Source organism: Excalfactoria chinensis, chromosome 12, assembly GCF_039878825.1.
Source record: "Excalfactoria chinensis isolate bCotChi1 chromosome 12, bCotChi1.hap2, whole genome shotgun sequence".
NCBI lineage: Eukaryota > Metazoa > Chordata > Aves > Galliformes > Phasianidae > Excalfactoria > Excalfactoria chinensis.
This window is the reverse complement of record NC_092836.1, coordinates 10078582-10101685: the sequence shown is the minus strand read 5'-3', so window position 1 is coordinate 10101685 and position 23104 is coordinate 10078582. Positions and strand designations below refer to the sequence as shown.

General features: G+C 48.3%; 1 protein-coding gene across 3 annotated transcripts in view; it reads left to right on the top strand.

Annotated features, from left to right (window-relative positions):
- Positions 1 to 7424, top strand: part of PLXNA1 (plexin A1) — a 92239-nt gene extending 84815 nt beyond the window's left edge. For all 3 annotated transcript variants that reach the window (XM_072347837.1, XM_072347839.1, XM_072347836.1), the window contains 3 exons: positions 794 to 1006; positions 3980 to 4130; positions 6734 to 7424. In XM_072347837.1, coding sequence (XP_072203938.1) covers positions 794 to 1006; positions 3980 to 4130; positions 6734 to 6829 — 460 coding nt within the window. In that variant the 3' untranslated portion in view covers positions 6830 to 7424. The remainder of the gene's footprint in view (positions 1 to 793; positions 1007 to 3979; positions 4131 to 6733) is intronic.
- The last annotated feature ends 15680 nt before the right edge of the window (positions 7425 to 23104 follow it).

Sequence of the window (23104 nt, the reverse complement as noted above, 5' to 3'; positions counted from 1 at the left end):
AAAGAAGGAGCGAAACGCAAGGGAGGAAAAGAAGCCCCGCTCTGCAGGGGCTGGGCATGCAGGCTTCTGCATACTAATGCCTGTGCTTATCTCTGGGCGCTAATTCGATGTGTGCAGCTAATTTCTTGAGGCCATTCCCTTCACAAATGAAATATGTACATGCACCCAGTACCCTCATTAGGAAAGTCCTGGGGAATGAAGTGTGTTTTGTCTAAGATAAAAGCATTCACTGGGTGTTGGTGCTGAGGAGTGACAGATCGGAGAGGCATTCTAATGGAGGGAGACCGTGAAAGGCTCCTGGGAGAGGAGAGGGGCAAGAGAGTGGGAAATGGAGCGATGGAGAGTGGCACGTGTGTAAGTATGCAGCAGGCATCCAGTCCCAGTGCCTCCACTGTTGAGAAATGCATCTTTGGCATCTGAGGCTACCTAAATCTCGTCTTAAATGTGCTAATGAGCCTCGGGAGGAATCCAGCGACCCCCTCCTGCAGCATGAGAGATGTGTGAAATGCCACCAAGTGTTTTAGGATTATTGATATGGGAGGAGGGAACCATGCTTTGTGACCCATGGGCTCAGCAAGGGCTATTCCATGTGAGCAGACCCATGAAGAAGCAGCAGCTCTTTGCAGCCATGCTTTGTCCTTGGAGATGTTGACAATGCTGGGGGGTTTCTCCATGGAGAGCTGTGGCCATGTTGGGGTGGGCAGGGAAAATGGTACTGCACTGAGGCAAAGGCAAATGGATGTTTGCTCAGGGCTCGTTTCATGTGCTTACTCCTGTTTCTTTCTGCCTTCAGTCTACCTCTACGTTTTTGGGTGAATGTGATTAAGAACCCCCAGTTTGTGTTCGACATTCACAAGAACAGTATTACTGATGCCTGCCTATCCGTGGTGGCTCAGACATTCATGGACTCCTGCTCAACTTCTGAGCACAAATTAGGAAAAGACTCTCCCTCCAACAAACTACTGTACGCCAAGGACATCCCCAACTACAAGAGCTGGGTAGAAAGGTGAGTAGGCTCAGTAGTATCTCCTTGCTTCTCCTGGAGGACTTACAGTGCACTTTACATGGGTGTGGAGGTTTCACACTGAGGGTTTGGTTGTTGAGGACACTCTGAAGAGGCACTGTGCTGATGCTGGTGGGAGGTAATGCTCATCTGGGAGGTGCTGCTTTCTTGTGATTGCCTCCAGGAGTGAGTTTGCAATGAATTTGACAGAGCTGTTTTTGTCTTGCTTAAAGGATGCTAAAAGCAACCTCCACTTCTGGCTTGTCTGATGTTTTCTGTTGTAAAAACTTGGTCAGTGCTAAGAAATTGCTAACATCTCCCTTGATTGCTTTTGAAGAGCAGTGAGAAGTAAGCCATGGACTAGAGAAGTGTCTTTTTGTAACATGACAATACATGCAGGTTTTGCTGAAATGACTGAAAATTGCCATTTCCCGTCTCTCATCCCTCTGTACATCTTGCCTGGGATCGTGATGAGAGCTTGTGCTCCAAGGCAGTGCCTGGGCGAGGAACAGGTCCCTTGCTCCTTCTGACACCCTTCAATCATATTAGCTGATGAGAGACATCCTTCTGTCCCACTGAATTAATGCTGTGTTAAGTATTCAGGGTTTGAATGTTACTGATTGCAAATTGATGCTCTTGAGCATAAAGCTTTGTTTAGCTTTATCTTTCTGGGAGAGGAACCTGGGAGATGTCGTACAAAACCCTCCAAATAGAACTACTGTTAGAATATCACCAGGTTGCACAATGGGACTTTAAAAAGCATAAAAAGTACCACATTTCAGGTTTCTGAAGCAACCATTTCCTTGTACTGATAAGCTGAGCTGAAGATCATACTATGTATTTGCTAAGGACCCTTTCCATTTCTTGTGTCTTCATTGGGTACTGAATGAGCCAGATGAAAGATATGCAGGCAGTAATAAGCATTGTATTTTCTAGTTTGTAAGCATGAGACTTTGTAGCTTATGTTGTCCTTGGTTGTTTGCTAGTACTCAGTTAGGTATTTATGTCACACCGTTGGCATGCCTAGTGCTTTGCAAGCAGGTACAAAGACAAGGTTCTTCCCTTGAGGAAGAGACAGCTTGGATCAGAAGAAAAGATGTCCCTGAAATATGCTGGCTAACATGAGAGATGAGCTGTGTTGTAATGGGAGAGAGTTCTTTGCAGAGGGCTAGAGGGGACTTTGGAGAGGGGTCCCTTAGGAACATCACAAACTTTGCTGCCTTTAAGTGTAAGGTGAATTTCTTTGACCTTGCCATCTCTGTGACAAAAATACTCGGTGCTGTATTATACTCAGCCTGCAGAGAAAAGGTATAAAGCCATTCCAGAGGGAAACATTGGTCTAGACGTGCTTCATCCCCAGGGAGAGGATGGGAGATGTAACCAATGACATGTTCCTGCCACTGCTTACTGTGGAGCAGGAGGGTGCTGGGGTGTGCTTCTTGGGAGCACGGGGTGCAGTCCCACAGGCAGTGAGTGGGGTGTGTCTGCTGTTGGGTTTTGCTGCAAAATCTGGCATTTCTGGCTTTTTGGCACAGTTATCGCTGTCAAGCTTTGCAGAGGCAGGATTGGAGTAGTACAGGGGTGGCTGAGTGGGACACATTCCCCACAGCAGCTCCATCTGCCACCTGGATTCAGGCATCCTAAAAAAAAACCAAAGAGGTTTCCTGCCAGTCTGAGGCAGAAATAGCATGTTAAAGGGCTTAGAGGGGGCGAAGCTCCAGGAAGAGACAAGGTCATGACTGGAGTCTTGGTCCATGCAAAGCATACATGCTTGTATGATATTGTTTCCTGTCATGCTTTGTGTCATGATAAAACCCAGAACTGCTTCATTTTACCTGGATGTGTAAGGAGTTGCCCAAGTATTTTATCACTAGCTGAGCTGTGTGCTGTGGGATGGAGTGGATCCTCAGCTTCATCTCCTTGAGTGGTCTTGCTGCCATCTGCTCCTATCCAAATGCTCCAGCTGTGTCCCACCTCAGTGTTCAGCTGATGATGCTAATGATGCTAATCACTGTACCAGAAACTTTACTGAGCTGTTCAAGGAGTCACGAGGAGTAAAGCAAACCTGAGAGGGATTTGTGCTCTGCTTTTCCAGGTGCTGGGAGCAGGCAGGGCTTGTTTGATGCAGATGGGGTTTCTTTCTGGATGGAGGCCCATGGACCTATCCAGTGTGGTTTCCTAAAAGACCTCAGTCTGTTGCTTGTATTTGCATCTGTGCATGCAAGTCTGGGTCATAAAATGCCTCCTGGTTTTGTTGAAGCAAAATATTCTGGTTTTGTACCATGATTCTGGATGGTACAAGCTGGGTCTGGCTTTACTCTTGTTTGCTGAGTATGTCTGGTGCAAATGTGGGGTGGGACACTGAATCTTAATGTGTCCGAGGAGAAGAAAGGTTGCATCTTACTGGTAGCAACCACAGGAGAATGTAACTGTGCAGAGAAGAGCAAACCTGTAATTGCAAGATCTTGGTCATGCAATGGCTTAGGTTGGAAGGGACCTTAAAGATCACCTAGTTCCAATGAAATTACCTTGAGTGCCATCTTTGGCTGTAGCAACATTCTGAACTTAGAACGGTAACAAACTCTTGTGTGTTCCATCATGGGTTCTGCCAGATGGGTTTCAGTGCAAAGTGAGACAGGAAGGAGAAAAAGTATATTATTTATGAGACTGGAAATCCCTGATCCTGGCTCCCTGGCACGATGGGCTGGGCTGGGTTCAGCCAGTGCTTTATGGCTTGATGCTGCTCCTCTGGCAGCATGTTGCTAATGATGCTCACCTTCTGCAAAGTGCTGGGAGACCTCTGGATGAACGATAGCATTACAGTGAGTGATGGTGCTGTGTCACCACTGTGAGGAAAGATGCTTCTCGTGCTGCTTCTCCAGAGGTTCTCAGTAAGCATCATGGGGTGGGCTCATCCCCTTTGCTCCCTCAATATTTCTGACTGGCTCTTCCATTTTTCTTGCCTCTCCCTTGCAGATATTATGCAGATATTGCTAAAATGCCAGCAATTAGTGACCAGGATATGAGCGCCTACCTGGCAGAGCAGTCACGGTTACACCTCAGCCAGTTCAACAGCATGAGTGCGCTGCATGAGATCTACTCCTACATCACCAAGTACAAGGATGAGGTAAGATGTGGTGATGGGACCTCAAACCTGGGCTGCAGGCTGTGTCTCATAGCTCTCAGTTTTGCATTAACCCTATTTTATGAGATGGGGGTGGGTGGTGCACAGGGCTGAGATCAGTGGAGCAGAGGTGAGGCCATGTATGGAGCCAGGAGCGGGTGGACAGTCCTATCCCTGCTCTGTGCTGACAAGTAGGGTTTAATTCCCATGCTTTCTTCTGGAAACAATGTGGAAAACACCTATTTTTCTTTTGCTGTACATGCACTTGGTGTGTGAGCATAGCAGAGCTTTGGAGTTGGCAGCTCTATTGCAGTGTGCCTAATCCACGTGCCATGCCCAGCCCAGTGCTGCAGTGGTACTGGCACCACACTTACACCAGTGTCAAACAGCTCTGCTACATGGGAATGTGAGAGGATGTGGTGACCTCTTTAGCACTTTCTTTGGGAGTATCAGTAAGAATGGTCAAAAACCCCCTCTGTTGTAATTTATACAAATTAACTTCACTAAGTACTGCTCAAATCTGCACCCCGCATCTTTTTATTAAAGCAATAAAGTACGTAACTACAGTAAAACACAGATCTATACGTATAACATGATAATATCGCTTTTATTCTCCCAATAAAATAGACTGATGACTATGTGAACAGTGGCTTATTTAGGTGACAGAGCGCTGGCACGTTTTGCACAGGGAGGATGGGGCCCCATCACTGCAGTAACAGTGTGAAACAGAACAGTGCAGTAACAGGTGAAACCCTGGTGCTTGGGAAGGGGCAGTGTGATGGTCACCGTAACAGTGCTGGTGGGATCCCTGTGCCATTCCCCGGCTGCAGTGGGATGACGTGTCTGGGGTGTTTGCACTTCTGTGTGATGAATTGGCCATGGAAAGTCCTGGAATGTTTTACAGCTCATACAGCAGCTCTGTGGTTACCATGAGGATGGCAGAGGTGTGGTTTAGAGGATCCAGATCAGTCAGCATCCCCCAGTAACTATCAGGTGCTCGCTTCCTCCAGGGTAAAAGTGCCCAGCCCTTAAACAAAACTTGGGTGAGAGCAAAGTAGGGGCCGTGTGGCACTGATGAGCTGCTCTTGGTGGGCACAGGTTCTTATCTTGTCAGCTAGCTGCAGCCTGACATCTGTTGAGTGTCTTGCTCTCCAAGCATTGCAAGTGTGTTCGCAGCTCTCAGGAACTTCTTTTATTATTTGTAATGGAATTAATAAATCGCAGCTGTTCCCTTTGTTTGTTTTCATTCATTAAGCACAATTATAAGCAGCCCGACTGCACTCTCTTTGATGCGAAATGGGAGAGAATAATTTTTCCTGTTGTTTGGTGCAATAATAAGCTGTCATTGCCTGTGAATGAAGATCATAATTAATTTTCATGTGGATACTTGCATCTTGGTAATCAGTGGTCCTGGCTCCTTACAGCAGGTGATAAACTTGTGTCTCAGCACTGATTTCCTTTTCATAGAATCGTTTGAGTTGGAAGTTACCTGAAAAGATCATCTAATCCAACTCTCTTTTATTGTAATAGTTGATGTAAGAATGGGATAAAAGAGGACTGGGTAAGTGCAGGGGCAGGTTGTGAATTTTCTAACACCTCAGCATTGCACAGTACACAGCTGGCTCAGTGGGAGAGGCAGAAGTAGTGGGAATAGACTCTTACTCAGCTACTCAGACCAACCTCCCCTTATTCCAGCTCAGCCACTGCTAAGACATGTGGGGCTTTGATTTCAGCGAGAGTGTGGCTGTAGGTATTTCATTTTGCCCGCAGCATGCAGCAGCACCCAGCTGCTCTGCACCTTGCAGTGGTGCCTCTACTTCTCCCAGGCACCGGTCATCCCTTCCAGCCCCAGTCCTGTCCCAGAACACCTCGCAGGGAGCGCAGCCTGCCCATGCCAAGTGCTGCTGCATCTCCTCACAACTCTGCCAGCCCGCAGGCGCTGCAGCAGCGCTTAATCAAAGGAAGCTGATTCCCCATTAAGAAGTTACCTGTAGGGCTCCTGATGGATTTTGCCTGCCTCCTAGTAAGTCTATTAATTATACAACAGTTTGTTTCCAATTATGCAGCCAATGAAATGGTTAATCACGTCCCCTTTGACGGATGCCTTGATATTTAATTGCAAAAAAAATTTGCTCTCTCAACTGGCTCACCCGAGGAGATGAGATTCTGTCAGGTTTGTTTTATTTATTTATTTTTAAGTCAGCTTTTCTGCTCTGCTGGCACAGTGTTAGTAAGATGAGACCTGTGCCTGTGGAGGGGGCAGGTGCCCCTCAGCATTATGCTTTGTTACTCCCTTCTGTCTGCTCTGAGCCCTTTCCACCAGCATTCCCCACACCTGCAGGCATGGAAGTCTTATGGGACAAGGGTACTGTCACGCATCACCCTATGATCTCTCATTCTCACAGGAGGTTGGTTAGAGGAAGGGGGTTTTTAATGGAGGAAAGCTGTCTTCTTGATAGAATAAGTGATGACCTTAAGTTTCCCCAGGGGAGGTTCAGGTTGGATGCTAGGGAAAATTTCTTCTCAGAAAGAGTGGTGATGGTCTGCATGTCGGGATGGGCTGCGAGGGCCGATTCTCAGTCTGTCTTCTCCCCTCTCTCCCGCAGATTTTAGCCGCGTTAGAGAAGGACGAGCAGGCCAGGAGGCAGCGGCTGAGAAGTAAGCTGGAGCAGGCAATTGACACAATGGCCTTAAGCAGCTGAAGAGGTGGCGGATCGGTGCCAGCTTCCCGAGCAGCGGCGCGGCGGGAGGAGGCAGGCAGGACACTTCGGGGCTGGGGGCTGGACGCGCCCGCAGGCGCCTCCGTGCACTTCCCACAAATGAACAACAAGGAAAACCTCGCGTGCGAGCGGAAAACAAAATCCCAACGACAGCAGCAACAAGGATAAACCCCTCTACGCACACCCCGATGCAACCGGGACACGGCAGAGACCTTGCAAAGGGGCCATGCGGGGCAGTGGAGGAGGGAGAGCCGCGTGCCCCATGGACCTGCTGGGACCCCCGCGGGCCAAGCAGAGCCCCCCTGAGCCAACAGGGAAGGAGGGTCGGGACCGTGGGGCTTTTTAGGGCGGCATTTGGATGTTGTTATTACTTTGGTGGAGGGAGGGGGGGTGGGCTCCTGTTTGTACTGTACTTGACTTGCTCTCCCCTCCTTGCCCCCCCGGCTGTCTGCCCCCTTTCCTCCTCCCTCTGTTTCTTTTTCTGTCTCTTTTCCCCCCTTCTCTCTCTCTCTGGCCTTCTGCCACTAGTGTTAACTGCTATATTTGCACAATTTACACGAGACAAAATTTTTAATTTAAAGAAAAAAAAAAAAAACATAAATAAAAAAGTATAACGAAGAACGGGAGGGGAAAAAAAAAAAGAAAAAAAAAAGAGGATTCTAAATTTTACGACTAACTGATGTAAAACTGGTTTTAAAAAGTCAAGCTAAAGGACTGATGCTGGGGAGATTTGGTGGTGGGGGGCAGTAGGGGTGGGCAGGAAAGGGAGAAATCCCTGAGCTTTGATATTTCTTCAAATACGTCCTGTGCCATGTTTTATTTGAATGTCGTTTAGTGCAAAAAAAAAAAAAAAAAAGAAAAAAGAAGAAAAAAAAAAACACGAAAAAAGATCAAAAGAACAAAAAAAAAAAGCCAACAGTGGGAGTTTTTTGTTTAGCTGAGTAGATGCTCTTATTTAAATGCTGCTTGAGTGGTTCTGGAGGCTGTGAGATGGCTGAGGGAGGTCAGAGAGGAGGGTCGGTATTCTCTTCCCTGAGAAATGGCTTGGGGATGCATTTAGGGCTCATCCTTGCAGAGGGGAGGATGGTGATGGTAGGGAGGACCTGGAGAGCCAGCCTGGTACTTTGGCTTTTTCCCATTGCCTTCCTGCTGCCCACCCACAGCACCAGTCGGTTGGTATAAGTTCGGCTCCTTGGAGGGAGAAGGCAGGGACAGGACTGACGTTATGACTGCATGGTTAAAAACTTTTCCTTTTGCTGTTTTATTTTTGTTAAGGGGGGGGGTGGGGAGGGGCAGGATTCCTGCCATTTTTTTGTGCTGACATGGGGATCCCAGGGTTGGATCATTACCTTTTCCCCTTTGCTTCGTGCTATGCTTCTGGCTGGAGCTGGGCACCAGCCCGTGGAGGGACTGAACTGGGACTGTCCTCTGCTCCCCTGCCCCGGGCAGCCCAGGCTTGTGCAGGGATTCCCACTCCACATCTACCTTCCCCTCTCTCTCTCTCTCTCTTTTCCTTCTTTCTCCCCCTTTCTCTCCTTGCTGTCACCCCATCTCCCCTCCACTCCATCCACCCTTCCCATGGGTTGCGTCAGCTGGCATTTCACGGGGTGACCCCCTTCCAAACATCAGATCTGCACGGTTTTCTACTTTCCTGAACAACAACAACAACAAGAAAATCAAAACAAAAAGGTGCCGAATGCTGCCCGGAGTTGGAGCAGGTGACCAAAACTTTCCTACAAACCGAGCAAATACATTTCCTGTTCTGTCCTAAGAGCTCCTGCTGCTCCCTGGGCTGGGCAGAGGGGATCGTGCTCTGCCACAAGTGGTGACAGCAGAAGTCCAAGTGGGCAGGAACCCCCTGTTTTCTGCCCATTCCCATAAACTGCAAGTTGGGGAGGGTGGGGGTGGGGGGGGGGGGGAGGAGAGGGAGAAATAATGAAGTTTTTAATTAAAAAAAAAAGAAATAAAAGTGTGTATATATATATATGTGGTTACAATCTAATTCTCGTGCCCCAGTGGGGTGCTGTATAGTTAACCGAAGGAGAATCAAACCGATATAAATATGAAATAAATTTACACAGCCAGCTTAAAAAAGAAAAAAGCAAAAACAAAAAAGGATACCAAATGGTCTGGAAGAAATTTCCAAGCGTTTCTCACCATGCAGAACAATCGTTTCAAGCCTGCCCGTCTCTCATTAGATTGTGATTTGGTTTGGTTTGGTTTTAATAAGGAGGGGAAGGAGAAGGAAAAACCCAACCACCACCCCAGAAAGTGCTCTAAAAAAGAAGTGATCATTGTTTCCCAAACCTGGGAACCCCAAGCTGATATCTGAGAGCTGTGGGCTGTTGCATGACTGTGCTAGATTTTAGTCTGAGTTGATCTTTTTAAGAAACAGGAGAAAAAAAAAGAAAAAAAAAAAAAGCATAAAAAAAACTGCAAGCGTTGAATCCTCGAGGTTTGTTTCGACCTTTTATCTGTTCTATTTTATGTCATTTTTAATTTGAAATTAATTTGTCGCTTTCTCGTCCAGAAGAAAGAAAAAAGAAAAGAGAGAGAGAGAGAGAGAGACTTCAGTGGTTGACATTTCCAGTGTGATACTTGGAGAGCCTTAAAGGACAGCTGTGTGCCAGGAGCCTCGGTGGGACAGAACCCTTGTGGGGGTCCCCAAATGGCACAGCTCATGGGGCCAGCATGGTGGGAGCTCCAGCAGTGCCACAGTTGGGTTTGGTGCAGGTGTGTGAGGTTGGCCCGAGGTTCTGACCACCCCCTGCCATCCTGTGGTCCCACTGCAGCGGTAAGAGCGTCTGGGGAATGTTTGGTGGCTGTTGGTGGAGCTGAGCACGTGGCATTTTGGTGATGGTTTGGAGCTGGTGGGACTCTATCGCTGTTGCTGGTCGGAGAGGATGGAGGTTTTTGTCTGAGCCTTCTCCTGAAATTGTCTGGATGTGCTGCTGAGAGCAGAGGCTCACTGGGCTGCTGCAGTGCTGTGGATGCATCCTTGGCTATACTGGGTAGCCGTGTTGGATGGCTCTCATGGTCCTGGGGTGGTCAGCAGGGAAGTCTCTATGGGGCTGTGCTAGGCAGGGTAGTAGTGCCACAGCGTTGCTGGGCTCTCAGGGCTCCTCTTGGTACCTCTTGGCTTCCTCTGCTTCGACTGCCAGGCTCTTCTCACCCTGTCCTGTGTCCCCCATCCCATGCAATGAGGAGAGTCCACAGTGTGGTCCTGGGGACGGGCTGATGTCTTCCTCCTGAGGGGGCTTTGGGGCTTTGCTCCACCCAAGGACCCCTCTGGGCTCTCCTTGCTGCTGGTCCCGGGTGCCTCCATGGCAGATGGTTGTGTCTGGGGAACGTGTTGCAGTGCAGCCTGCAGCCCCTGCTGTTCCTTGGTGCTACCTTTGCCTTTCACCTGATGCCCAGCGTCCTTAATCCTGCAGGCAGCCTGTTAGCCCTGCCTGGGGAAGAGACTGGGAGGCATCACGGGATGTCCCATATCAGTGACACTACACATGCTCCCATCTTGTGTTTTAGGGATGGAGCATGGAGGAGGCCAAACCCCACCAGCTGCCAGCAGGCCCCTGCCTGTCCCTGCTGCTCACATTGCCTTTTCAGTGGGAGGTTCCCAAAAAACACAGCCTGGCCTGGAATTATCCCCAGGCCCCTTGTCCCCATCCTGTGCCCTCAGGGTGGGGAGTAGGGGGGGTGACTCCTGGACTCATCCAGCCCCAAAGCGCACAATGAGCTGTCCTTTAAGAAAGCTGGGGTGGGAACTACTGCAAAGCTGGTGAAAGGCAGAGAGTTGTAATAGTTTTAAAAACTTTAAATGGGGAGGAAAATAAATACATGAATAAGTAAATAAATGAGAATCCGGAGTCCTTGATTAACTTTCTGTGATGATTGTTTCAGACTTGAAGCAACAGGCCGGCGTGGCTGGCCGCACACCCTTCTTTGATCGTGTAAATATCCTGCTATTTCCTATTTTAATGTTCTTCAGATTTAGTACTTGTAAATAAACACACGCATCAAGGAGAAATTAAACATTTTTGCTAACGCTGGTGTCTGGCCTGTGTTTGTGGGCGGCCTGTGTTTGTGGGCGGCTGGGGCTGTGAGGTGGAGTCTGCTCTGCTGAATGGGCAACTTGTGGTGAATGAATTGTTTTTAACCCTTTCATTTCACTCGCCAGAGGATGGGAGCGTGCCCTGCAGATCCTGCTTGCTTCCAAATGGTGGTGTAGGGTGGGCAGGATCATAACACAAAGTCCCTGTGGTGATTGTGTGTGGTGACACTGGGTGGCTATGGTGGGCACTGGGGATGTTGGCAGGCAGGAGCAGGTTGGTGTGTGGGGTCCGGACCATGGCTCTGCCCAGTGTGAGGACCAAAATCCCAGCAACTACTGTATTTTTCCTGTTGACTTGGTGTCTTCTCCTCCTGGGACTGACCTCTGGAACAATTTGGTTTGTTACAGATCACAGATGCATCTTTTGTCTGCATTTACCATGTATATATATTACGTTTCTTTGTGATTTTCCTACTCTTCAGCACTGAGACCATCAGCAGCAAGAGCTGGACTTCTATAATGATTGGTATGATTTTTATCTCCTCATCTTCAAGTCATAGAATCATTAAGGCTGAGAAGACCTCCATGCTCATCTAGTCCAACCAACAATCCATGCCTGTGACTGCTCTAGACCACGTCCTTCACTGCAGTATCTACATCCAGGAACAGTGACTCCACCACCTCCCTGGGCAGCCTGTGCCAGTGCCTGACCACTCTGAGAAGAGATTTTTCCTAATATCCAACCTGAACCTCCATCTCCCCAGATTTCGTGTTGGTGTCACAGTTGGGGGGACCCTGGGAGCTCTTGGAAGCTGAGCACTGGGCAGTTGGACACAGCGCTGTGTGCAGGAACCAGGTTTAAGCATCATTTCCTGAAAGGTTTCCCTCCAACTTGTAGCATGAACAATCTGAGGTCGAGTTTGGCAGCTCAGTGAGCAGTTTCTGTGGCATTGGGTGCTTTGCTCTGTTCCCTTTGCAGGCGGGATTTTCTTTATGCTTTTCTTCCTCCTCCTCAATGTTTTCTCTATTGTTTCAGTTGGGGAAGAAAAAAAAAAGAAATCTAAGAAAACCATTGGTTGGCAAAATAAGTGAGTATCTAATATTTCACAATGGCCAGAATGTTCTTCAGTACCAATTACCTCCTTTTGTCAAGGAACAAGAGTTTCTGGCTTGAAGCCAGCGTGTCCGAGTCGTCCGATGACAGCTCCGAATGCCTTTGTTTGCTGCGTGAGTTCTAGTGCCGAGCTAAGCAGAAAAAGATTAGCGGGGTCTACAAATGATTGTGTAATCCACCAATGCACTTTATTTGATGAAATGATGAAATGGGAACCTCCCAGCAGTAACACACAGCCCTGCCACCAGAGACAGTGGTAATCAGTCAAAGCTGTGTCGGCTGCCTACCTTCATTCACTGCATTTGGGAAGCCCAAATTTGTGGCCGCCTCAGTGGGGATCCTATGATGCCACCTGATCATAGAATCATGGAATCACCAAGGTTGGAAAAGACCCAAAGGATCACCCAGTCCATCCATCAGCAATAGTTCTCACTATCTGTCCCTCAACACAACGTCCAAACGTTCCTTGATGCTCCAGGTAAGCGGCACAACCTCAGCACCTGGTGGATGGGACACTGAAAAAAACCCATAGGTGATCTGAAGGTCTTGGCTGGGGCTCTCTGCACCAATCCATTGCTGTGGTCATGCACTTTCCTTTTGGACTTCTTTGTACTGCATGGGGAATCTCTCCTGCTTTTGGATGTGTTCCCTCATTTCTCTAACAAGGGTGGTGAATGCCAAGATGTGCAAAGGGAAGTGCTGCTCCTGCAGAAAGTGCCACGCATCACTGCATATAATGCATATGATGCAGGATCAATTAAAACCTAGCTAGAGCATTAGCATGGGATGTGGGTGGGAGGCCATGTGCTGGGCTCAGACCTTACAGGGGAAAGGTGAGAGCAGCACCACGTGGCCCTGCAAGGAGAAGGATGCAACAGGGAGCTTCTTCCCACTCAGAGGTGATGATTAAGGTTGTTTTTTTCTGAGCTCCTAGGGGAAAAAAGAATAGAATCCATACATTGTGAAGGCAGAGAGGGCTGAGCAGAGCAACACGTCCCACCTCACTCAGCCTGGACTAATGAAAATCACAGCCACGCTGGGAAGTGATTGGTTTATGTTTGTTCTTCGCTTTAAATGTAGCGGTAAAAAGCCCACAGTTTGGGGCTGAGATTGGAGGTGAGATCATTAGGAAGTGGCAGGCGATGCCTGATACACGTTAATGTGCCACGAGCAGCCTGAGCTTCCCCGGCTTTATTTATTTATTTATTTAACGAAGGCAGATTATTGCTTCAGGAAAATGACTGCCTCCCCTGGTGGAAACAGCAGAAGGAGGGGGAGAATTGATTTTTCTTGAGTTTCCTCATGCCAGACTGACAGCTCCAGAGATGTGAGAGAGCCGTGGGGGGGAGGGGGAGGCCAACAGGGTGACCCACTCCTGGGTGCTGCTGGCTGCCTCTTTTTGGAGGCTGTCTGCATTTGGGGGCTGTCCCTTTAGAGGGGCTGGAGATGTGACCGGAGATCTCGGCCATGACTCTCAAGAGCAATTTATTTAAGTCAGATGAGAAATGTGGCTGCTGATATCTCCCCTCCCCACTGGCCTCAGTGGCTCAGGTGACCACTATATGCCTGGCACTGGTTGCAAACATGGCCAGCCCAAAGTGCCAGGGGAGCCCCACTGCTCTGGGCTTTGAAGGTTGTGGCTGCGTGACAGCATGACTTCACACTTCCAATTTCCCAGTGTCTTTCCTAGCATTAATGCTGTTGCGGTGGGCTTGGACTGGCCTTCCCCTCCCTCTGCTGGAAAGAAGCAGAACTGGCCGATGTCCTTTCCTGGGTCCCAGCCCATCTCACTGGCTCATCTCACTGTCACCTCACGGGAGGTGTTCATGGTGTCCACCACCAAAGTGACTCCTGGTATGTGATGGAGACCGGGGGTTATTACTTGCTGCTCCTGTATCACAGGGATCACAACACACATTGCAAAAGGGACCATTAATTTATAGTCCCCCAAACCATCCTGGTGAGGAAAACTGAAGGGTGAGACCTTGTTTTGGCCAAGGTCACACAGCAGGTTGAATCAGGGAAGAAACTACCCGTGCTGAAATTGCTTGGATCCAGACTTTTGTTACAGCCCCAAATGCCTGGATCACTTTGGCTCTCAGCATCCCAAGCTGGAGTTTTGTTTCTTTCCCAGCCAGGTTTCTTTTCTTCCTTTCTATTTTTTTCTTCCTTCTTTATGAACGAAATTCTCCCTTCACAGCCCCTATTCTCTCAGGGGCTCTTCCACTCAGCAGTAGCCCAATTTCCTTTTATAGCTTGTACAATGACTGTCCTAATTACAATTAAAACCAGGAACACACTAATCAAATCTTTTACTATTCTAGACAAACTCAGAAAATGAGTAAAATTAGTGACACATGGCCAAAAATAAAAGGAAAAGACAAGGCAAAAAGTGTGAGAGCTGGTGCTAATGCAGAGAGGGACTTAAAGAGAGCAGCAGGGTTTCTGCACTCATCTGCGGCCATTGGTGGTGAGAGTGGGGTCGTGTGGTCCCAAGGGGCTCCTTCATCCCATTGCCCATGGGAGTTCCCATGGTAAGAGTGCTTTTTGCTGGTGAAAACCTCAGGCACTGAGAGTGAATCATCCCCTAAACCCAAATGGGGTTAACGGCAGAGCGAGGGTGAGTGAACAGTGGGGTCACTGGGGCAGAAGGAAGGCAGCAAGCGGTGAGTAAATAACGAGCATGGGAGTGGGGCTGGCATCTGCCACAGCTTGAGCATATGGCCAGAGGGGTATTTGCTTTGGTGGGAAATCACAGGGAAATTATTTTGTCTTTTCTGAGGGGCTGGGTGATTTTAGCACCCAACTCTGTCATGTTTCCCAGCTCTGAGTGAGGGGAAAGAATGGGAGTGCTGGGATGTGGAGGTCCCACGTGCTTGTGTTTGGGAAGAAGGACTCGTGGCTTTGTGGAATAATGCCCCTGGATTGCAGGAAGGCTGTAGAGATAAAACGGAAGCAGGGACAAAGGGTGAAGCCCTTTCTGCAGCTTGCTGCTCACTTTGAGTTATGGATCGCTTTCAGTATTTCAGTGTCTGAAGGGGGCTGTAAGAAAGTAGAGGATAGGCTCTTCAGCAGGATCTGTTGTGATAGGACAAGAGGAAATGGTTTCTCGCTAAAGGAGAGGAGATTTAGACTGCATGTAAAGAAGTTTTTTACTATAAGAGTAGTGAGGCACTGGTTGCCCAGAGAGTTGGTGGTGCCTCACCCCTGGAGACAGCCAAGGTCAGACTGGATGGGCTCTGAGCACCTGATGGAGCTGTGGGTGTCCCTGTTCATTGCAGGGAGGTTGGACCAGATGGCACTTGTGGGTCCCTTTCAACTCAAATGATTCTATGACCCCATTACAGAACCTGACCAAACAGCCTCATGCTATAGGAATTGCTCCCAGTGTGATCTGTTCGGTCCCCAGCTGGGTGCTCCCACAATGCAGACGGAACCCAGAGCTGAGTGTTGATTCACTTCAGTTTCACGTTAAAAATTAAAATGTGATTCACATTAAAAAAGAGCTGGCTGCTTTTCCCTCTCCTCTCCTCTACTCTCCATCTTTATTACTTTGTCAAAGTACTTCCAGGTATAATACTTATGTTTTATAGGCCTGAAGCATGAGATTATTCAATTTGCTTTATAGTTTGATAAATCCACTTGGATGTGGTAATTGAACTGCACAGCCTGGGGAGGAGGGAATTTCTGTAGCAGCTTCAGCCACTGCTTCCAACCACTGCTGTCTGGTGGCATGTGCAGGAGGCAGTGAAACCTGCTAGGGTTTGAGCTTTATGTTTATTAAGAGATATTAACCACCAGAGAGGTCGTAGGTGCTCCAACCCTGCAGACAGCCAAGGTCAGGCTGGATGGGCTCTGAGCTGTTGATGGGCTCTGATGGAGCTGTGGGTGTCCCTGTTCTATTGCAGGGGTGTTGGACCAGATGGCCTTTAAAGGCCCCTTCTGACTCAATTCTATGATTCTATTATATAATATGGTGCCTGTGACAGCAGGAACTTGGTACAGGGACCGCAGAAGCTGTTCCCAGCCTCTTGTTACAGGTGTACTTGATGTCCAGCTCTCCATCTGAAGTTTGCTAATTGATCAAATTCCTGGCATTACATGAATCTACCTCAACAGGTCTTTCAGATTGTCTCTCAGAGGGCCAGTGCCCCCCGGAAGCTTATGGTGTGAAAGCTGAAGTCAGCCCCTCTATTTGAAGAAGAGCACATCTGCTGGTAAACCTCTCACAAGGCACCATCCTCACAACACAGCAATGCTCGGGGCTCCCATGAAAGCAGGCGAAACACAAATGTAGAGACTTTGTGGTCTAGATCTCATCTCTCAGGGCACCTAGGCTAGAGGTGTGTTAGATTGGGCTCTTTAATCCAAATGCTGTTAGAAGTTTCCCCTTGCTGCTCAGCAAAGAAGTTCAATGTTTCACCGAAAGAGATATTGATCCTGTGTGAAATCAAAGCCTTGGGAAACCTTGGGAATGTTGGGGATTATTTTGCTGCTCCCACCATAACGTTCCACAGCAGCCAGGGGAGGAGTGAGACTGTCAGCTCATTGTTCCTGCTAGAGGAGATGCCCTTCTTTTCCTGTTCTAGACATCATCCCTCAGGGCTATTAATACAGCATTTCCCAGAAGGGCTAAATTTAAAGCAAATGGAAGCATATTATATTTTTGGCTCCAGTAGGTAGAACTGTATCACACTCTGCACTCATTTTTGCTTTTTCTTTCCCTCTCTGCGCAGAGTGTGTATCATAGACTGTCATTGTATTTAAATAATAAAGCAGAACCAGGATTATTTTGTACACTTTTTTCTCCTCTCTGATCTCCCCATTGAAAAATGCATGGAAAGCAACAGATGTTTCGACTTTGTAGCTTGAACCTTCTCAGCTGTTTGAAGATTTGATGTAAAGTTCTTTGAACATCAGTTTCAGAGGAGACTCTCTTAGTAACAGTTGCCATGCAAAATTCATAATTAATGAAGATTTCAGGGTTATGGTGGGCTTTAAAACTGTTATTTCATTATTATTTTGTGCAATTCCTAACAAGCTTGGAGATGCAGCCTTGTCCAACTGGAAGGAGCAGTCAGCAGCATCCCGGTGTGATGGCGTTGCCTTCTCCAGGCTGCTGGGCTCAGGGGCGGCCAGCAGGGCTCTCTGTTTGGCTGGGGGGGCGACAGGGGGCTTATTTAGGCAGGGCACCCTGTAATTAGCGGCTGGGGTTCAGATGTTTACCTGCTGCCCGCTGTATCAAAGCAAGGCTCTGGGCTGACTCGGTGGGCTGGATTACCCTCTAGTGGCTGCAGCTAACATCAGAGAAGGGAAGCGTTTGCCTTGCAGATGTGCTTGTGGTGAGCTGGATGCTCCTTCTAGGGGTGCTGGCTGCAGGGGAGCAGACAGCAGTGCTGTGGGAAACATGAAGCTCATTGCCCCCCAGGAACTGCTGCTGCTGTAGAGTGATGCAAGCACCCGGGTGAGCTGTGGTGCGTGATTCCTGTACTGGGAGGACAAAGTCAGTGACTTTGTGGTGTACTTCACATCAAGCTGTCTGGAATGCAGGCATGTGCATGCAGCTCTGGCTGTGCGAGTATCCCCCAGGAGAGGCAGCAATGACCAGTGACACTCAGCTGCCACCAGCAAGCCACCAGTGGCTGCCATGGTGGAGATATCAAGACATGCATTTAATTGGTGCCTATTGGATTTATTTTTCTGCAGCTACAGTTTGTGCTACTTCTTGTGACATCCGCGAGAAACAGTGATTTAGGTTTGTTTGTGTGTCTGACTCAGAGGGTTTCTCCACACTGGCGTCTGACCCCTTTCCCCCACCCTGATGGCTGTTTTTCTGTGTCACTGGGCTGGAGTAAGAGGAGGCTTTTGGGTTGTGAGGTCAAGGGTTGGGCAGAGGAAGGAGAGCACAGCCGTGCCAGCCATCAGGACAGCTTGAGGGACATGCCACTCTTGTTGCTGCTGATGCCCCAGGACGTTGTGGCCAAGCTGTCCTCCAGCACATGAGCCACAGCTGGGCCTCCGTCATGTTGCTGCTGTGTCACTGTGTGCCCCAGCTGCTGGATGAGTTTTAGTGGCCACAGAGACAGACAGGGCAGCACTGGGGCTGGCACCGTCTTGGGGAACACTTGGTCATGTGTGGCTGTGCTGGATTTTCTGCTTGTTGTGGAATGGAACAAAATCTTGGAGGCTCTGGGCATGGGTAGATCAGTTGGGATTTAGGAGAGCAGAGGGGAAATCTCTGCTGGTGTTTCTAGGAGCAGCTTGGACTAGGGAAGCTGGAGTTGGTTCTTAGCTGTGCCAGTGTGCCTTCTAGCTCTCTTGTCAGGGCTTCGGGCACCATGCTCACCCTGCTGTCCTTCAGGGAATGCAATGCAATAGGAGGTGACAGCACACAGAGCTGTCAGGCTCAGCCTGTCATCCTCAGCCAACGCAGTGGAGGCCTCAGGGGCTGCTGCTCTCCCCTCCTGACCCCTCTGCTGGGCTGTGTGCATATGAGGGTCTCATGGGGACTCTTGTCCTGCTTATTCCCAGACTTGGCCTCATTGTGCAAATATTTCTGCCCTTTTTGTCTACCTGGATACAAAAGGCACCTTCTGCCCTTCCTCTCATCTTGTCCGTACTGTGCTGTTGATGGAGTGGGATGAGGTGTGGGGAAGGTCAAGGGGGCTTCCTGCAGATGTTCTTCTCCTGCTCAGGCACTTTTGGAGCATGCCAAGGGCTGTCTGAGTGAAGATGCACTGATCTGGGGATAGCAGAGTGCATCCATGTTTAGCCGGATTCTTTGGGCCAAAGAATGGGCTCTATTGCACTTTACACATGGAAGCTTTTCACTGACTTTTGTTTGCAGGTGCCTCTTGAGTACCAATCCTCCCGCACCCCTTAACACTTCCTGCTCAGCCTCCTTCCATAGGTGTGCCAAGCTCTGTTGATTTCCAGTCCCTTTGCAGCCCAGCGCTATGCAGCCCTTGCTGACCCCATCTCCTGTAACCCACCGTGGCAGACACAGCCTCGCAGCCCTGATGGGCTCCGTGCTCGGCAGAGAGGAATGGCTCCGGACTGTAATCCAAGCCGACAGATTGAGGTCAAAACACGCCTTTGGTGCAAGGAGCGGAGAAGGGCAGGAGAAGGGGAGGGGGCGTGTGTGGAGTGGGCAAGAGAGAGATGAAGGACCTATGGGGACCCACTGGTCTCTCCAAAAATACAACCTGGTGTTGGGTTACCTGGGTCTGTCAGGCAGTGGCTCTTCCCCATAGCATGTGTGTAAGGAGATGGCAGGAGCGTAGGTAGACGACCTGCTCCTAGAGGCATTCAAGGCCAGGCTGCATAGGGTCCAAGGTAACCTGATCTGATGTTTGGCAGCCCTGCCTGTGTCAGGGGGCTGGAACTAGATGGTCTTTAAGGTCTTCTCCAACCTAAGCCATTCTATGATTCTACAAGGCAAGCTTTACCTCCCTATGAGCCCTCAAGCATGCTGGTATCATCTCAGTTTGCTTAGGATGGAGGTGACTCAGTTTTCTTTCGTTCAAGGTGGGCTGACATTATTAAGAAAGCCTTGAGAGGCTCTGACAGCATCTGCTCCTAGCTGGTACTTCTTGGACGCAGCTAAACTGTTATATACAGTATAGATGCCTCAAGTCTCTCACAGCCTGAGGGGCACAGAGCTGTTCGTAGCTCCCCCAGCTGCCCAGGACCCTGTTCCTCATATTCAGAGGTGATATATCCATGGGTTGAAAAGCTGAGGGGGAGGGACTGGGAGCTGCACTGAGGATTGGGCTGCTCTGATGCAAATCCTGTTAGTGGTGAAGAGGGATGAGAGGGAGAGAAACGTGGAAAGAGAATCAGCTCCAGACAGAATATATGTTTTTTTTTTTTTGCCTGCTCCCCGGGAGACTTTTGAGAGTCTCAGAGCAGCATTTCACATAGTTGCTCAAGTGGAACTGCTCTGAATAAATAGTTGCGTTTCAGCAGTGGAGATTTAAAACCCAAGTCTTGGCAATTCCTGGCTGCTGAAAATCCCTTGGTATTTTTCAGAGTAGTGGGTGTGTTAACCCTGGTACCATGGCCAAATTCCCAACTGGGAACCACTTCATAAAATCCCTTTCGTACTCCTAGCAGGCTTCATCTTAAAAATCTTCCTTCTTCTTTTTTATTTATTTCTTTATGTCATTTGCCCTGTCATTTGCCCAGCTTCCTCGCTGCTCTAGTGAGGCATCGCTTTGAGCCTAGACGTGTTTCTAGCTACTTTATTTATTTTTAGGACCAGTGTCATTCTTCCACTTTCGTTGCTTTTTCCCTTGTTTATAGTCAGGATGCAGAGAGTAATCACGTCTCCTTTGGTCAAGTAAACAAAAAACCTGTGTCCCCACTCCTCCCATCCTTAGAGGGATGACGTGTTGTTGCTGTCCCCTTCCTTCCTGGCCTTCTGCTTCTGCTCCAATAGATCTTAGTCTTGCTCTACATTGCCTGGGCTAAGCCTCATTCACTTTACCATAACAAGTTGCTTCCCATCATTCCCATTTTCAGACTGGGCCAGGCTCTAAGCACCTGATGGACCTGGAGGTATCCCTTGTTAATTGCAGAATTAGACCCGATGGCCTTTAAAGGTCCCTTCCAACTCAAATGACCTTATGATTCCATGATCGTGCCACTGCACTACACGATTCACTAAAATGCAGACTTTACTTTATCTATGAGATTAGTTATTAACAGAAAAATAAGACAAAAATGACAAGTCCCCAAACAGGGCAGTCTGGCATCCCATAGCCCTTCTCTTGTCCTCCCTTCTCCCCTTTCATGCTGGGATGTTGATGCCCATATTTGGTTTTTCATTCTTCTTACTTACAGGTTGCACTTTGTGTTCTCCATCTCCTCATTGCTGCATCTGTCAAAGCCCTCACTCTAGTTCTGTCATGGCATAAGCTGGTTCCTGCAGGACTTTTGGCTGGGAGCTACATAAGGGCCAATCACTTGATATCAGGAAGATATTGGATCCTCACTTCCCTCTCTACTATGGTAAGTACATTTTATTTGGATATAGGGAAAAAATTATTTACTCAGAGGGTGCTGAGGCACAACTTCTCAGAGAAGCTGTGGATGCCCCATTCTTGGAGGCATTCAAGGCCAGGTTGCATGGGACTCTGGGCAGCCTGATCTGGGGGTTGGTAACCAGCCCACAGCAGAGGGGTTGGAACTAGAAGATTTGCAAAGTCCCCTCCAAACAAAGCCATTCTATGACTTTCCCTACTGGTTACCCAGCTTATGCTTACAATTATTGTCTCTGTCCAGAGCTGCTGAGAAGAATTCATGTGTCATCTTGGGGCCTCACCTAGATTTTCGTGAGCTCTCTTCCCCTGTCCTACTCACAGCATTGCCTGTTCTGTCTTTATTACCTTTGTGTTTCTATGGCTGGAGAACCTTTCACTATTTGTTTTAATATCCTTCCTAAGGTCTAATTCAGTTTGACTTCTGGCATTTCTCACTCCATCTCTCTACTTCACAGCTCCTAAAAAACTGCTTTCTCCACTGCTTAATCATTTCCCTTTTTATGCTCTCTCGTTATTCCTTCTGTCCCTATTACAATATTCATTTCAGCAATGTAGGAGCTGCTCCTTGAGTATTTTTTTCCGTACTTCAGATACATTCTCTTGGGAGTTTTGCATTTGGTTTGAAGACGTCTGAACTTCTATTTTATATCCAAGACATGTTTGCCCTTTTGAAACCAGGGACCTTTAGGCAGCACTCTACCACTGCTTATCTGTCCATTCTGTTTAAAATAAGTCAAATATGGCAAAAGTTTTAAGTCAGTCACCCTGTCCATCATTATTTTCCAGTTACAGTTCTTCCACAGTGCTCTTATAGCTTACCAATACTGAGTCTAAACCAATATCATTTACTGGCACTGCATCTTCTGCTGCCACTTCATTTTTTGACAGTTGCAGCTAGGATGTCTGCACCTTACTGCTGCAGGAGTTTAGGGGTTTTTTGGTCTTCATTTGGCAAGTTAGTCTCCCAGTGTAAGTATTTTTCTCCATTTCCATTCAAACTTAACTAGCACTAGTCAAAGTAGGCAACACAGGGCATGGGTCAGTCAGGTCTTTTCCCATGCAACATATCCAACCCAGGTTCTCCTCTGTAGTTTCTCCTCCTGTAGCTTACAGCATAAAGTCCTCTTCCTCCTCCCTTTTCCAGCCTTTCTGTGGCTCAAGATGAGCCTGCCTCATCTGGCTCTCTTTTTTGGGTGCAATCCTCTGCCCACAAGCCTGGAGCCAGCAGCTCCTGCTGCACATACTGCTCCCACTTGCCCTTGGCAGCTGTGCAGAACAAGCTTTCCTCTGAACCTTTTCCCATAATTACCTTCCCCCCCCTCCCACTTCTTTCTTGTAGCATATTGTCAGTATCTTCTGGTCTCTGAGCCTCCTGGGACTCTCAGGAGAAAAGCAGACTGATTTTTTCTGGAGAGGGAATGAACAGCCCCCAAGTTGCCATCCTGGGTGGATTATCTTGTCCTCTTGGTTTTAATAAGCTGCACAAGATTAAAGAGTGACTGTGGATTAGGTATTTTTTTTAACTTGGCACATAATTGAAGTAAGAACAAGGGATTCTGGGTTCTCGTGTGTCACACTGCCATTGGTAGGAAACCTATTAAGGCATCTGGCTGGAGGATAGAATCATAGAATCATTCAGGTTGGAAAAGACCACTAAGATCACTCAGTCCAACCATCAACCCATACCCACCATGCCCACTAGAGACCAAGGGGGTTGTGGTTTAATGGACTTACCTGTTGTTAAACCTTTTTGCAGTGTTTCAGTTGTTTATGTAGATTTGCATGCATTGTTTCTGTTTTCTCTCCTCTCCACTTCATCTTCACTTTCTCCCTCACCACAAACCTGATTTTAAAAGTACATGCACTTATTAATTTATGAGCTGTGGTCAGTGCTGTGGGAAGGGAGACCTGGAGGGAAAGGGGTTGAGGCACACATCAAGACCATAATGAGATCAGGGACGGAGGAGGCTCTGTGTTTGGACTCCATTACCACTTTCATTTGGACACTTGATCCTCAAGTGAATGAATACAGCGCATGACAGTGT